Source organism: Papio anubis, chromosome 1, assembly GCF_008728515.1.
Source record: "Papio anubis isolate 15944 chromosome 1, Panubis1.0, whole genome shotgun sequence".
NCBI lineage: Eukaryota > Metazoa > Chordata > Mammalia > Primates > Cercopithecidae > Papio > Papio anubis.
The window spans coordinates 134810885-134828359 of NC_044976.1; the positions used below are offsets into that span (position 1 = coordinate 134810885).

A 17475-nucleotide genomic window follows, 5' to 3' on the forward strand; every position below is an offset into this window, starting at 1 on the left:
TATTAATAATGATTACGTTTGTTTTTAAGGTTTTAAAATACTTCGTAATAAAATAACTAATGGTATTAATTAGTTGCTTTGCTGCTATACTATATCAGAGTCATTGACAATTCATTGTTAAACTGAATCATAGGCTATCTTTAAATGCCAGCATGTATTCACTGAATATTCTGAAAGTTTAATAGAATTAATTGCTTTTTAGTGGATAGAATAAGCCATTAATTATAAATGCATTGGTAAGCATTTACTTGTGGTTAAAATTAGTAACTTCCTGAAAATTCCATTCTGGTTGGTAATAATTAAAACCTGAATAAAAAAAATAAGTGATTTGTATTTTTCTTATTTTTAGTGTTACACCACTTTTGAGATATTGTTTACACTGGTGGTAACCGAGAAATGAAATGAAATATTTAAATCTATTAATGTTATTAGCATTAGCTTCATTTAAAAGTCCTGGACATTTTTTTTTTTTTTTTGATATTTGAAATGGTTTTTGCCCTGAGTTTATTCATCTTTACCAAGCTTTGTCCTGTCTTTAAAAGAAACACACTTTGAAAGTAAAGTGGTAATTTTTAAATTTTAATTATTATGTTCATAGGTTTTTAAAATTAAAGATACGACTATCACTATAATTGACATAGTTCAACTTTTTAATATGCCTAATACCATCTCAAAATATTTCAGTATTTTCACTTACTTTTACTATTTTTTAAAGGAAAAATTACTTGATTTTGTTTAAACTCTGAAATTGATTTTTACTTTAAGAGTATACAACTCTAAAAAGCTAGTATGTTAATTTTCATTATTCTACTTTATTACAAGTATTTTCATTTAAATTAAATATTTTCTATTTCTGAATAACCACCTTTTACCTCATTCAGCAAAGAAAATCACTTTTAAATCTATCCATATCCATATTCTCTTTCATTTTTATTGATGGAGAAAAACTAGTTAGGAGAATAAGACTTGACAGAGGAGCCAAGAGGTGTGTGTTAAAAGCCTCAAGAGTTATTTAAGAGTTACTAATTTGTGTAGTCACAAATTAACTTGATAGTGTATTTTTCCTGTCTCCAATATCCCACTGTCATAATATCACATTTTCATAGGATCAGCAAACATGCTGCTAAGTGTTTTAACAACCAGCTCTGGGGCTAGAGAAAGCACTGCTTTTTAGGTTTGCTGATTTCATGATATAACCTTCCATTAGACCGTATACTGACAAAATGGCATAAGGCAGTGTTTTCTAATTTTAATGTGAGAAAGTATAAGACAGTATGCCCAACTTCTGTCAGCATGTGTTTAAACAGCTCAAAGAGCAGACCTGCTGTAAAATTTCAACCTGTGCTTTTGGAAACAGCAAACACTTGGCCTTTCCCATTTTTAAGGAGTTTTTGAAATAATCAAACCCAGATATACAAAGCCATTATATCAGCTATTCACATATACACAGCATTACCTTTCACACAGGAACTTCTCATTTTATGTCTTTCAGTCAGGCTGTGGGGCTAAAGCCTTTTGCAACAGGTCAGAAACTTTTAAATTTTCCTAAGATGGCCCGGTTTTTTTACACATAGAACGTCCCCTAGTTAGATACCTTAAAACTTCCTGAATTGATATTTCAGTCAGTTTTAAGTTCTCACTGGTATAAAATGTATCAATTCTGCTTTGCTTCTCAATTCCGTTTTAACTGAAGCCCCTCTCCATGGACTCCTAATTCTCCTTGCAATGTATATAATCTTATGAAAACTAGGAGGAGGAGACTTTTAGAAACTGAAAGACATTTCTGCCGTATTCCCAACTCAGGGTCATATTTCATATTTATAATCTAAACTGATTACTTTCTCCATGGCTGTTCCTGAATAAAATTGTAAACTGGGCAAAATGTGTCTTGAGTCCCATTTTCTTCCACTTTTTCTTTTCCTGGTCAAAATTTACTATCAGGAAAGCAGATAATATTACTTAGCCTCCTTGATTATTAAATTACTTTGAGTAAATTACTCTGCTGTGGAGATGCCTCTGGTAGAACAGAAATAGTGCTGAATTTGGACTCAAGAGATGGGATACAGGCCTGGCTCTCCAACTTCACAAGGCATACTAGTTTCATGAAATCAGCCACATCACACGTACAGAGCTGATATTCAGCTGGTAAGCTTTAGTTCAGTGGTGCCACTTTTTAAAATATTGAGTATCCTAGCAGTTGGTAAATGGTTGCTGCTCCAAGACCCCTAATGCCTTCACTGAGACCCTTCTTCTCCCTACTTTTCCCAAATCCACTAGCTGAAAGTTTATGGCCTGGCAGTGGCTTTGTGGTTACCAGAATACCTTTCCATGTCCACCACCCAGGAAGGCCGTAGTGGGCACCAATGGAGGGCTACGATGGTGTTTCCCAGCCTGCTAGCCTGTTCCTCCCATACACTTGCCAGATTTTTAAAATTCTCCACATTGAACAAAAGTTGACTGTTTTTAACATATGCAACATATCATACATGGATAACAGTGTTCTACATAATTATCAATAGGAAAATATCCCCAACTTGAGAAAACAATTTGTGCCCTTAGAGATTGAAGCCAAATGCCCAGAGTTCTGTTGAACTAAAAACAAATCTATGAAGTTAATTTCCAGGGGAACCTTCTTTTCCAAGTATTTCTATTGTCAATTATTTATCATTCAACCCAGAATTTTAAAGAAATTTTGCTTTTCACTTAGTTTTGAGTACAGGGCATTATATTTTAATTCATTGTTTTAATAGTTCTACTTTGCCAGCAGTCTCAACTGCACCTGAATCTTTCATCAGTGACATTTCTAAGGGGTACATTATCATCATGTCTTCCCTCTAAAATATAGCCATAGTAAGAACAAAGGAAAATAATTATAAGTTCATGTTTGAATTCTTAAACTGATGCTGTTCTTGTGATTTGTGACTTCTGATCTAAGCATTGTTTTGTTGTACAACATATTCAGAATAAATTCCTGAACCACTTTTCCAAATTGTCTTCATTGTCCTATCATTTTAAAAACTCAATCCTAGTCACTATGAAACTTGCCAAACTGACTAGTCAATCAGTATGCTTCATAAGATCTTTTATGCTAAATTTTAACCCAAAGCATTTTTAATTTCTAAAAATACTTGGTTTAAAAGGATGCGACTGAATATAAGTGCTGATTTTTCTACTGGTGCAAAATAAAGGGAAGACTTCCTTTAGTGTCCTGCACAAAACTGATAGGTTAGGGTTTTTTTACTTTCAATTGATGAGTAGTAAAAGACCAAACTTCATTCTTATCAAGGACAAAATTATCTTTAATCTGCAGTATGTATCTCTATTAAGTACTCCACATTTATTTCACATGTATGATTCGTTTCGTGAAATAAAAAGTTCCATGTGGAATACCATCGTAGAATGTGCAGTAGGACCAGTGCTCAAAGTAAGAGATCAACAGTGAAGATCAGGGAGGAGCCTTTGGTTAACTATTGTGTCAATCCTTGTTTACATTAGAGCTAGTGGTTATGCTTCTGTATAATGATGTATCCCTAATGTGAATATTCAAACTAAAGTTTGTTATCCTCCTTTCTCAAGAAACGTTGTCGTAATCATGCCTTACAGAAATTTGCTAAGAGCTGCACATTGTTTAAAAGTGATTTTTTGGGTTTTTGTTTTTCCCAACTTATTTTCCTAGACTGATCCCGTTGAGAACACATATGTATGGAACCCGAGCGTCAAGTTTCACATCCAGTCACGGTCCACATCTCCTTCCACATCTAGTGAAGCTGAGCCAGTTAAGGTGCCTCATTGGAGCAGCCCTGCTCCCCAACTTTTCACTTGTGTCAGAAAAGAGGGAATTGAATAAAACAAGTCTGTCTCTCTCTTAACCAAATATATTATGTAATAAGTTACAGTCTGTTGGAGATCATTACGTTTAACTAATAATGTAGGTAGAAGTAAAAAACTAAAGAGCACATTGTCCTCAAATAGTCAACCTGAAATAGACAAAACTAACTAGAAAGATGGTCTTTAATTAGAGAACTGTGTAGAACAGAAGATTAATTATGTAAATTTTTGAATTATTAGAAACTCTAGGCAAATGGCAATGCAGGTGCCATTCTCATATTTTAATTCTTCTAATAAATGTAATAAGTCATGATATAACTAACCTGTTACATCATAAGTAGAGCTGAAAAATAAAATAGCCACTTCTGGCAACTGAATAGTTCATTCTAACTGCTAAATTGGTAACAGTCAACTAAATCCTGGCATTTCGTACTGCAAAAAACAGTGCTGTGTTTACACTAAATGTCAATCAATGGTTTTAAATAGCCAATAGGCCAATTTTCTCATCAGAGATCATTTCTTCCACAAGTCCAAAGAATGTTGTACCTCAGTCCATGCCATCCTACCTTAAGATTCAACTCTGGTTCTTCATTCAGCATCACGATTCAGACAAAGCTCCTTTGCTTTCCTTTTTTTTAAATCTCCAGAGCTGTGTCTAGCATTCCAATAGAAGCAGATAGTCCAATCTGAAGAGCTGTCTGAAGCGAAGTGTGAGATTGTGGTCAAGTTCTGACTTGTTTTTTCTAACTCTGTGACAGACTCCCCCAAACTGGTTAATGAGACCCTCTTGTGTTTTTAGTTATAATTGTTTTAATATTTTGAGATTATACATTTTTGTTTTAATGATAAAATATTTCAAGCATTCAGAGAATATAAACACCCATGTATCACCCACAGATAAAACAGATATGAAAATTTTGCTTAATTGTTTTTCAGATTTTTATTCAAAGAAAATATATTTCAGAAACAGTTGAAACATCCTCGTGTATACCATTCCCCACTCTTCTTTCCCAGACATATCTAAATATCCTGAAACTGATGTGCATCTTCCCTTTCCTGGTTTTACATGTTTATTTCATTTGTATCCCTAAATGACATATAGTAGTACTTATTATGTGTTTATAATTTACATAAGTATTACCTGTATCCTTTTGTAATTTTTTTCATTCAAAAGTCTGCTTTTCAGGTTTATTCCTACAAATATGTGTTCATTTAGTTCATTCATTACAACTGTGGCATATATCACAACTATTTATCCATTCTACTATAGTTGGATATTTCGGTTTTTCCAGTTTTTCGTTGTTATCAGTGCTGAAGTGAATATCCTCATATCTGTTTTTGCAAATGTGCAGTTTGTTTGGCATATATACTTAGTGGAATTACTGAGTTGTATGTTGTATGCATTTTCAAGTTCAACTGGTTCTTACCAAATTGTTTTCCACAGTGGTTGGACCAATTTTCACTCCCCCAGCAGTGTGTGTGAGTTCTAAATTTCTCCACATCCTCACCTCACTGTCACACATTAACTTTTGCCAGCTTGATGGATATGAAGTATCAGTTTTGTTTTACCTTGCATCTGTTTTCTAGCGTTATTCAGCATCTTTTTGTATGTTTATTGACCACTGATGATTTGCCTGTTTGTGTCCTTTGTTGTTCTATTGAATCATTTTTCCTATAGCTTTTTGTGTTCATTATATACTCTAGATACTAATTCTTTGCTAGCTATATGCATTGCAAATATTTTCTCCCAGTCTGTGGCTTCTTTTAAAATTTTATTTGTGGTGTCTTTTTGTCTTGCAAAAGTTTTGATTTTAAAATAGTCAGATTTATCAGTCTTTTTCTTTATGACTTCTGCTTTTTATGTCTTTTTAAAGTAGTTCTTCTCTTTGCAGAGATTATAAAGATTTTCTTCTATATTTTCTTCTAAAAGTTTTTAAATTTTGCTTTTACTTGTTTAGGACCTTAATCAAACTGATATATATTGCTATGCATAATGGGAAATGGGCTTCTAATGTCTTTTTCCCATATGAACACGTGACCCTGCTATATTTCCCATCGATTTGTAATGTCTGTTTCTGCATTATATGCATGTATCCATTTGGATACTCTCAATTCTTTTGCATTGTTCTTTTGGTTACTCCTGCATTGACAGTAAATTGTCTTAATTACAATTATTTTCACTCTAAAATAATTCCTGATGCGTGGTATGGTGAGCCATCCCACTTACCTTCTTCTTCCTTTTCTTCTTGACCTTTTAGTTTTTCATATTACTTTTAAGGTCAACTCGTCAAGTTTCACATGGGGCTTTTGATTGGAATTGCATTAATTTATAGATCTATTTGAGGAGAATTGACATCTTTCATGATACTGAGTATTCCATCTATGAACATAGTATACATATTAGGGATTCTCTTATATCCTTCAATAAAGTTTCATTATTTTCAGTGTATTTCATATTGCTTGTTAGATTTGTTCCTAAGTACCTTAAATTTTTTGTTTCTGTGGTGAAAGGGATTCTTTTTAAATACATTTTCTTACTGTGCATTGCCTTGTCTTTATAAACTCTGTAGATCTTGTATCCAGCACCCTTGCTTAATTCTTTTTAATTCTAATAACCTTTGAACTTTCTATGTAAATTTGACAAATTTGTTTCCTATTGTTTTTTATTAACTTACATAGATTTTCAGCATTCTTCTCTTTTATCTTTCATATTTATCTCTTCAAATGTTAAATTATAAGTTTGGTTTAAAACTTTTTAAGCTATTTAAAAGTAAATAAAATCTAAATTAGAGCTAAAGTCACAAACAGAAAACTGAGAAACTCGACTGAATTTTGTTTTAAGGCTATAGTGCATATAAAATATTCTGGTTTTGGAGGTTGTATGGTAACAACAAAGATAGATTGTTGTATAGTAACAACAAAGACGAGGTTGTATAGTAACAGCAAAGAAAGGACCATCCATTTTTCTTGTAATATTTTAAAATATTCTGTACTTTATACAAAGACTGGCTTTTTCCTTTTATTTTTTTGCTTGGCATCCTGAAAGGAAGTTACTTTCCATGTCTTTTTTTTTTTTTTTTTTTAAACTACTTTGCTGATTAAGCAGTGGCTCTTTTATCCCCATAATAACATCCAGTGAAATTATTAGTTTTTTTCATTCAAAGAAATAGCTTACAATAAAATCCCATAAAAGAAGACCATATTTTACATAGCTACCTAAGAAAGATACGGTATGTGACTAAATTTGTATTAAGGTCAGAATTCCAATAATATTAAATAATTCCAATAAAATTAAATAATTCCCTTCTTTGGAAATTAATTTCTGCACAAAAATCCCAGTGTCAGTCTCTATCTGTCTATGTATTCACATCCAGAGCTGTGTTCTATATATGTAATATATGTTCTGTGTATGAAAGTTGAGTAGTTAAAAGAATCTTCTAAATATTTCATTATAAATCATTTTCAGACACTTTTTAGAATTAATATGGCAAATTCAGATGAATGTAAAAATATCCTCATATTTGTGTAGGCCACATGCTATGACTTTTTTTATTTGGATCATTTGATCCAAATGATTTATTTTTGTATTTCCAGACTGAAGTAACTTACTAATTGAACAAATATTTCATTTGTAGATATTGCAGGCAGAGATTTAAATTATCAGCACTATGAGAATTTTAGCTTTACTAAGGTTTTCTTTATTATTAATTAGTAGAACTTTTTACCTTATCGATGTTTTGTTTGGTTTTATTTATTTTGGCTTCTTTCTAGTTATATTTGAAATTAATGGAGTGTTTCATGACATTTATTTCCTTTTTTGCTCCTGGGTTCAGACTGTAGACTCCACTCCACTTCCAGTTCACACACCAACCTTAAGGAAAAAAGGATGTCCTGGTTCAACTGGCTTTCCACTTAAGGTACTCAATCTAGTTATAAAGTTATAAGCATAGTGTGTTCCAAAAAAAATGAATTTTATCTGCTCTATGCATTTGCTGTGATTTTTTTGATATTATTTCTTCAAAGTTACAAACAGAAAAACTTATAAATTCTGTGTGAATGCAAATAATCACCAATAGGAAAGGCAGGGAGAGGGTACAGCACTTTTTCATTTTCTTCTTTTTTTTTTTCTGAGACGGAGTCTCACTCTGTCGCCCAGACTGGAGTGCAGTGGCCGGATCTCAGCTCACTGCAAGCTCCGCCTCCCGGGTTTAGGCTATTCTCCTGCCTCAGCCTCCCGAGTAGCTGGGACTACAGGCGCCCGCCACCTCGCCTGGCTAGTTTTTTGTATTTTTTAGTAGATACGGGGTTTCACCGTGTTAGCCAGGATGGTCTCGATCTCCTAACCTCGTGATCTGCCCGTCTCGGCCTCCCAAAGTGCTGGGATTACAGGCTTGAGCCACTGCACCCGGCCTCATCTTCTTAAATTCGATGTTTTGAAGTCGTTATAATAAGTAGCACTTCCTCTAAGCAGTATATGCTTCAGTAAGGCATTAAGTTGAGGCCACTTGTGGAAGAATCTGAGACTGAAGTCAGTAAACCACTGAGAAAGAAAAACATTTAGTGAAAAATTCAAGTGGACTTTTTTTCCCCACTCTATTTGACATAAATATGACTGAAGTATTACATTTGGTAGAATGAGAATATGTAGTTGCTTGTCTCAAGCTCCTACAAAGAAATTCCAGAAATTGGAAAACTGAATGATCTCCTTCTCCAGAACATAAACCTTGGATAAACCACAAAATGAGAGAGAGAGGTCAATGAACCTGAAAAAATATACAAAAAATATAACTGATATAGAAGAAAGACAAACTGAAATAACCTGTGCAAAATTTTAAGGCCAGATAGAACAGGAATTTAAAATAAACATTAAAAATAACCTTAAAGAGATAAGAAGTATGTTGGTAACATGAGGCAGGGTAAGGTAGTTACGAAGAAAAATAAATTGGGAATACTTGACATGAAAACAGAACTGCTGAAATAACTAAATAGATGACTTTAATAGTAGAAGGGGCAAAATGGATATCACAGAAAAACAAGTTAGTAGGATGGCAGATAAGATGAAAAACAGGAAACAAGATATATGACAACCCAGTCAAAAGAAAATATTCTAGTAAACTAATGGCTTATAAATAAAAGGAAAAGTATTGGGCATTCAGGCAAAAAATATGTCACTTAAAGGGGAAAGAAAATGAGATTATCATCAGATTTTTTCATAGTAGCAGTATGCTAAAAACAACAGCAGTGGAATAACACATTTAAGATACCCAAGGAAAGTACAAGTCAAAGATTTTTAAGGATTTAATATTTTAAGGATAATGAAGCATCCTCCAAAAATGAAGGCCGCAGAAAACTATTAAGAACATGTAAGAGCTCAGGAAATCTGTTCCCACACCCCTTCCCGAGCAATGTACTAGGGAACAAGCTTCAGACAACCAAAATGATAAGACACCAAGTAGTTTGAGAGGCAAGAATGAAGCAAGAGTCTAGAATAAATTAGAGAATTGATTCAAAGTCCACATAGAGTATTATACCAGCTCTGAAAACCAGACAACCACCCCAATTCAGCAATATGTTAATTTTGTGAAGTAATTAAACCAAAGAGACCACAAGACCACAAATTTAGGGGCACCAGGCTTACTGGTTGGTGAGAGAAAGAAGTGTGAAACCACAAATAATGAGATTTGTCAAAAGTCCATGTACTGAATGGCGAGACCTGAAAGCCTTTCCTCTGCTTAGCTCCCAGAATACTGACTGTTGGGACTATAGCCTCTTCCTCCCCACTCTGCTCGGAGGATATCAGTGGATTATTGGGTCCACTGAATGACCCAGAAAAGACCTATTGATAATGTCATTTGGGGCTTCCTAATGAGATGGCTAGGTCCCTTCTTAACAAGCACATCATATGTTTGCTCTCACATGTGCATACATAGATATACACAAAATCTCTTTAGCTTTTTTACTGACTGTTGTAAACGTTAAGATTCCCAAGAGTCAGTAGACATTTCAAAATTATCTAACAAAAGAAAAAGATCAGGGATACATAGTGGCTCACACCTGTAATGCCAGCATTTTGGGAGGCTTAGGTGGACTGATCGCTTGAGCCCAGGAGTTCAAGACCCACCGGGGCAGCATGGCAAAACACTGTCTATATGAAAAATACAAAAATTAGCCGGGCATGGTGGTGTGCACCTGTAGTGCCAGCTACCTGGGGGCTGAGGAGGGAGGATCGCTTGAGCCTGGGAGGTCAAGGCTGCAGTGAGCTGAGATCGCACCACTAAACTCCAGCCTCAGCGACATGGTGAGACCCTGTCTCAAAAAAAAAAAAGAAAAGAAAAAGATCAAAACAAACAAATATTTCCTGTTTTCATTGAAGGAAAAAGGGACAATGCAAAAAGCAGAAAGAAACAGCGCAATATGAGAACAAGAAGTCTCAAAGAAAATATGATAAATATTTTTTAAATTCAGTAGGTGAGTCAAAAGATACATTTGAGAATTCTCTTAGAAAATATTGCAAAAAATCAGGTAGAAATTAGGAAAAGAAAATAGAAGAAATCAATATCCAACAAATAGAAGTTCCTGAAAAGGAAAACAGAAAAAAGAAAAGGAAGGAAATTATCAAGTAAGTAAAAGACTTTTTCCTGTAACTGAAAAACGTGTTTCCAGATTGCAGACTTCCATCAGTGCCTACTAGCACTAGTGGATGACAAATACCTGTCCCCAGTCACATCATTGTGTGAGTTTTCAAGATACCAAAGATAGAACTTTTTAAACCTTTAAGGAGATGGAAAAAAAAAAAAATCACATCCAAATATTCAGGAATTGAAATGACGTACTTATCCAAAGCAAAATGAAAAGAATAGTTAGAAGGTAAAATGATTTCAAGCTAGGATTTTTGATTCCCTGTCAAATGTCCCATCGAGTTGCAGGGGAAAAAACTGCGTTTTGAGAAATTCCAGAGCTCAAAAAAATTTATCACCCATGTGCCACTTTCTAAGGAAACTTAATTAGTTCTACCAGAACAAGGAAGGGGGCCAGGAAATAGAAAGACATGAGGCCTATAGAAGAAGGAATTGTACACAGACCGGTTAAGAGAAAGACTGGAATAGGAAACCAGAGGGCTTCAGCCGGGTTGTCTTCAGGTTGATATAAAGGGGTAAAGGGGCTGAAAGGCTTCCAGTGTATATGACCATGTCGTAAATAGATTCCAGGGGATTTTACAGTTCCTTAGAAGAGTCTGGAAGATTAGTGATAGAGATACAGAAAGGTAAAAGTCAAGGGTGGGAGGGGCACTGTTGACTTTAGAAAAATCATAAGGTTATACAAGTAAGAAATGATAACCATAGTGTACTTCTTAGTGAATAATGATTCTCTAGTCATAATAACTTAGACATTGCATATAAATTTTAAGCTAAAACTGTACTATAACAATATTGGGAAAAATGAAAAAAGGGAGTAAATAGTGTAAAAGGGCCATATTCTTCTCTACCATAGCAGGAAGTGAACAGATAATGTCTCAAATCAAAAAACTGTGGTATAGGCTTTCCACCCCTAGCTCTCCCCTGCCAAGAGAGGTATCTATTACAGAAGGAGGGCAATAGCTTTTAAAAAAAGAAGAATTAAATGAAATTGCCTCTAGGAAGTAGGAGGGATACTTCTGATTTTGTCATAAGCATTGTAATACCATTTTACTTTTTCAGCCATGTGTATGTATTAATTTGATTTTAAAAATTTAAAACACAGAAAATGTAGAAAAAATTTTTGTGACTGGGAATAAATATAAGATCTCAAATCACAAGCATAAGGTGAAAATATTTGTGGACTTTACATCAAAATTAAAAATGTTTTTACAGTGAAAGCATTGTTAACAGATGATGACAGACTAGTGGAAGATATCTGCAATATTTACCACTAATAAGAGGTTTATTTCTAAAATACATAAGAAACTCCTGCAACTCCATATGAAAAAGACTGGAAGTCCCATTGAAAGATTGGCAAGTGATATAAATAAGTAATTCCCAGAAGATGAAATCCCAATAGTCAACAAGCATGTGAAGAAATGTCCAACTTCATTAATCATTGGAGAAATTTTTTAAATTTAATTTTAAAATTACTATCACTTTCTATTCAAAATCAAGATAAAATTAAGTAAGATGACATCATGGATGTGGAGAAACAGGCAGCTTCACACGTGGATACTGGAAGTATAAACGGGTACAGCCATTTGGGAGAGAACCTAGGCAATGTAGAGGCATACGTAAGCTGTATGACTCAGCAATCTCATTTCATCAGAAAAACCTCTTTCCTTTAGAAAAACCTTCATACAGATCCATTAGGCAACATGATGAAGATGTTTATTACTGTATTTTTTATGGCAGTACGGAGTTGGAAATAGGGGAAAGATTCCTAAAATGTAGCTGTTATATAACAGGAACACATTTATATAAATAAAAACACATACTCAGACTATCTAATTTATAAAGATATATACATGTCCAAGGTATTGGATCATCAAGGATGAAAGGCAAAATAAGACAAAACTAGAGTGAGGCTTCTACCAAGCTGATAATATTTTATGAACTAAATATTAACTCAGTTTGTTGCACCTAATATTTTCCCCAAGAAATAAAATTTATTTCATGTTTTTTAAAAGATAGAGAAGTGAATCTATAATTGTCTCAAAATAGAAATTTTAAAAGGGAAGAAAAAATACTATTTTTTAAAAGAAAATTTATTTATTTATTTATTTATTTATTTATTTGAGACGAAGTCTCACTTTGTCACCAGGCTGGAGTGCAGTGGTGTGATCTCAGCTCACTGCAACCTCTGCCTCCCAGGTTTACGCAATTCTCCTGCCTCAGTCTCCCGAGTAGCTGGGACTACAGGCACCTGCCACCACGCCCAACTAATTTTTGTATTTTTAGTAGAGATGGGGTTTCACCATGTTGGCTGGGATGGTCTCGATCTCTCAACCTCGTGATCTGCCTGCCTTGGCCTCCCAAAGTGCTTGGGATTACGGCCATGAGCCACCGTGCCCGGCCAGAAAATTTAATTTATTTAAAATGTTTTAAAATTTTTTGTAGAAAAGAAAGGGTTGTATGAGATACTATTTGACTTGTCATTTATTAGTGGTAAAAGTTTAATTATCTGTAATAAATTCTGAAGCTTTCACCAAGAGTTGTGCTTGGTTCCACTTAGCTCTCACATCATCTGTTAAAAACATTTTACTTTCTTTCTCCAATGTGTAGCTTAAAATCTACACACAGACAAAATCAGAGTAGAAAAAAACTCTTTCTAATCACCACTTTGAAATTTGAGGTTATAGATAATTCTTTCTACTCCGAATGATCACGTAATCTAAAATTCTAATTTTAGTTCATACTTTAATACCTTTCATTTTTTTCTCCTCTTCTAGCTGTCACCAAAGGGAAGTATTAGATATCAAATATTGACCAGGAGGCAGGAAACAGGGATATTAGAAGCCGAGGAATCTAGACCCTAAAATTGATCATTTGTGTATCTTTCTTTATACATTTTCACACCAAAACAAAAACAAAATCCTATTGTGTATTATCTAAAGATTGATGGCATCAGAATAACGATCTTTAATTATGTTATACTGTCCTTAGTGGAGATTAGCAAAACATAAATGCCTTAATCTTTAGTAGTAAATTGCACAACCTCTCCCATAATTTAACCAGCACTTACCAGTTGGATGATTTATTACCTAAAATTAATGCTCATCCAAAACACTGGGTTGTTGTATTTTTCCCTGCTGTCATACTCAGAATTGCGACATCCTGAATAGATCTCTTGCTGGAGAGGAAGTGTATGATATATATGTATATATATGCAATTTGAGGGGCATTGTGAAGAATTACTAATAAATTTGTCAACCCTAGAGTTATTTCATTGCTAGTGTTTCAGATATGTCTTTCTTTAGAAGAAGAAAAACATGAAGCTACTTAGAGCAGTTGATAAACTTTTCCTTCTTTGTATTAAAATCTTCTAGGACTAACCAGTAAAATAACTTTACATCTTTTGCATTAATGCATTCTGAACAATTGAAAAAGTTAGCACTAGAAAATTTACTCATAATAGTTTCTCAAAGAGCCAGAAATTAAAAAGTAGTATACAGGAGAAAGAGCAAAATTTTATGATTTTAATAGATTCCTTCATATAAGGAAATAGTATCTATCTTTCAAGGTGGTTGTTTGCACAAAATAAGATGAATTATGTAAAGTGCTGGTACAGTGTCTGCGCCCTGACTGGGACTCAGAAGCTATAGGAGCAGTTGCAGAGTTAGTAATAAGATAGTCTGTGTTCTACTTAGAGTCAAATCCCAGTGCTGCTTTGAAACTGACCAAAAGATCGTGAGGAACTTCTAGAACAGAATGGTTTGAGGTTGGACCAGAGCTCATGACCACTCTAAATTTGAGAATCTCATCCCATTCTCTGACTAATGCTGGTAGTCAGATTTTTCTATGTGAAAAGATAATCTACTTCTTTCATTTTTTAAAACTTCTTTTGTAGTGTACAAATCATATATCCCAGTTGAAAAGAACAAGATTTATTTTTAACTTGAATTTTAAAGCTTCAAATATTCCCTTAAGTTTTTTGTTCGTATGTTAGTGTCAACTGAAATAAATGCTACTTGATAACCTTTTAAAATCAGTATTCATAATTTATTAGAATATGGAGTAGAGTTCTTAGTAGTTTAAATCAATCACACATTTAAAAGAGAAATAATTAGCAAAATTCATACAACATTGGGTACCCATGGACATAAAGATGGCAACAAAAGACTCTGGGGACTACTAGAGAAGGGGAAGGAGGGAGGGGTGCCAGGGCTAATAAATTGGGTACTGTGCTCTGTACTTGGGTAATGTGGATCAGTCATACCCTAAACCTCAGCATCATACAATATACTCAGTAAGTAGCAAACCTGCATGTGTACCCATGAATCTAAGAGTTGAAATTATTTCTTTAAAAAGGAAATGTTTTTTGAGTACTTAGTATGTACCAGGTACTGTTTGAAAGACTTTGGTTATATTAATACTCATTTAACCACTCCATTAGGTAGATACTATTATTTATCCTGTTTTGTAGATAAGGAAAGTGAGACAGAGAGGAATTTAGTAAATTTTTCCTAAGTTCACACAGCAGAATGAAACGTTATTTATTATACATCATTTATTGTTAAAACATGCTAAGAGAATTAATTTGGAAAACAAAGGAATATTCCAAAGAGATAAAATCTACATTTGCTTACCACCATGTAAATCAGATAAGACTAAAATACCTTTAACTATGGGATATTCAGTAAGAAATTTCAATCTGCCATCTGTCTCTGGAATAATATATGTGTATTTTTATCTGCTCAAGTATTATACTCCCTCTTTGCATAGGAAGAAACTGATTTGTGAAGCATATTATTTGTCCTTGGTCCCAGAAAGAGAAATACATGATTTACAGTAGAAACAATAATTTTAAATAATTTTTCTCCTAAGAAGATATAAAGCACATTAAAATCCTATGTTTGTATAAGTATAAATATGCAATATTTTACTTAACTATTTGCTGAACAATAATTTGGATTATTAAAATTCTGAAGCTAAGATTTATGGCCCCCCAAAAAAGCTATTATTTATTTTACATACTTTTCAAATGGCATTCAAGAGCAATTGATTATCATTTAACTTCTTAACTATTTTAGCTTAGTCCAGTTCAAATTACCTAATACAAATGTTTAAAGACCATAAACCATAAGAAGATGTAATGAGAAATGGAAATAATTCATTATATTCCTATTTAGGAAACATTCTAGAAAGTGATATGGGGCATAGGGACTCACATTATGGAAATCTTTTAAACAATCAATGTGTGTTTTTTTATCAATTTGTTTTGCAGCGCAAGACTCACCAGTTTTTTGTAAAATCTTTTACTACTCCTACCAAGTGTCATCAGTGTACCTCCTTGATGGTGGGTTTAATAAGACAGGGCTGTTCATGTGAAGGTAAGAACAAAAAGGAAAGAAAACATGACTTCACTATCTAAATTGTAATCAAATAACTTGATTCTCTTTCAAAGGTATATAAATGTTTGTTTTACTTAATCATTTGCTTTTTTGCATAACAGGAATGGAAATAATCTATGTTGTCTGTTGAATGTTTGAGAAACTAGACATATTTTTCAGGGGCAATATATTTAAATATGGTTCATTTGTCTTTGTTTTGTTATTGAGTAAATTTATAGTCCCCGCCAAAAAACATTAACCTATCTGACAGAAGAAAATTCACTGAATTTTAACCTTGTTTAATTCCTTAGAGAAATTGTTATTGAAAAGTAGACAATGTGGGCACCTTTTCAGAAATATTAAATGTCTGCCACTATGCCTGAAAGATATTTTATTCCTGTATTAATAGCAGAGGTTTTTTTTTTCTCTACCATCCATGATTTATTCATCACATGTTTATGGAAAACCCATTGTACTTCTAGGCACTGGGGACATAATAGTGAATAGGGGAAAGGCATAGATCCTACCCTCATAGAGCGTATATTCTGAGTGATGAAGGAGAGAGGGTCAGGGGTCATGTGAACAGAAAAGAAAGCATATTTATTTGTTTGGGTATTGCTTTATTTTTCTTAGGACCTCTGAAGTGAAAATGGTTTAAATTATAATGGAATATATTATTTCTTTTTGGATGTTTCAGAAGAATACTTTTTTTAAAAGTCAAATGAAATTTGTCGCTACAACGCTACCTTATATGAGGGGACTTCAAAAAGCTTGTGGAAAAGTAGAATTTAAAGATAAAAATTAACAATATAAACTTTATTTTTTAACATAAGCTCCATTAAATTCTAGACAACTTTGTAAGCAATTATGCCACCCATTTAGTCCATCCCTAAAGAACAGAGGGTCCTGAGAATGTAACCATGTCAGTGTAGTCTCCTTTACATTATTAACTGAAGAAAGATGGGTGCCTTTAAAGACTTTTTGAAATTCAGAAACAAAAAGAAGTCAAAAGGAACCAAATCAGAACTGTAAAGTGGATGCCTAATGATTTCCCATGGAAACACTCACAAAATTGCTGTTGTTTGATGAGAGGAATGAGCAGGAGAAGCACTGTCATGGTGAAGAAGGACTCTGCTGAAGCTTTTCCCAGGCGTTTTTCTGCTAAAGCTTTGGCTACATTTCTCAAAACACTCTCATAATAAACAGGTGCTATCAATCTTTGCCTCTCCAGAAAGCCAACAAGCAAAATGCCTCAAGCATCCCCAAAAACTATTGCCATGACCTTTGCTCTTCTTGACTGGTCTGCTTTTGCTGTGACTGGACCACTTCCATATCTTGGTAGCCATTGCTTTGATTGTGCTTTTTCTTCAGGACCATACTGGTAAAGCCATGTTGCATCTCCTGCTACTGTTCTTCAAAGAAATCTTTCAGAATCTTGATCCCACTTGTTTAAAATTTCCATCTAACATTCTGCAGCTGATCTAGGTGCAGTAGTTTCGGCATCCAACAAGTGGGAAGTTTGCTCAGCATTCATTTTTGGTCAGAATTGTGTAAGCTGAACCAGTTGAGATGTCTGTGGTATTGGCTGTTGTTTGTGCTGTTACTCATCAGTCCTCTTCAGATAAAACATCAAC

At 33.8% G+C, this 17475-nt stretch overlaps 1 protein-coding gene across 20 annotated transcripts in view; it reads left to right on the forward strand.

Annotated features, from left to right (window-relative positions):
• CDC42BPA (CDC42 binding protein kinase alpha) overlaps positions 1–17475 on the forward strand; it is a 324270-nt gene that overhangs the window by 251763 nt on the left and 55032 nt on the right. For 11 of the 20 annotated variants that reach the window (XM_031655158.1, XM_031655196.1, XM_031655161.1 and 8 more), the window contains 3 exons: positions 3677–3781; positions 7662–7745; positions 15736–15841. In XM_031655158.1, the coding sequence (XP_031511018.1) occupies positions 3677–3781; positions 7662–7745; positions 15736–15841 (295 nt within the window). The remainder of the gene's footprint in view (positions 1–3676; positions 3782–7661; positions 7746–15735; positions 15842–17475) is intronic. The other 9 variants (XM_031655209.1, XM_021926575.2, XM_031655222.1 and 6 more) reach the window with 1 other exon arrangement.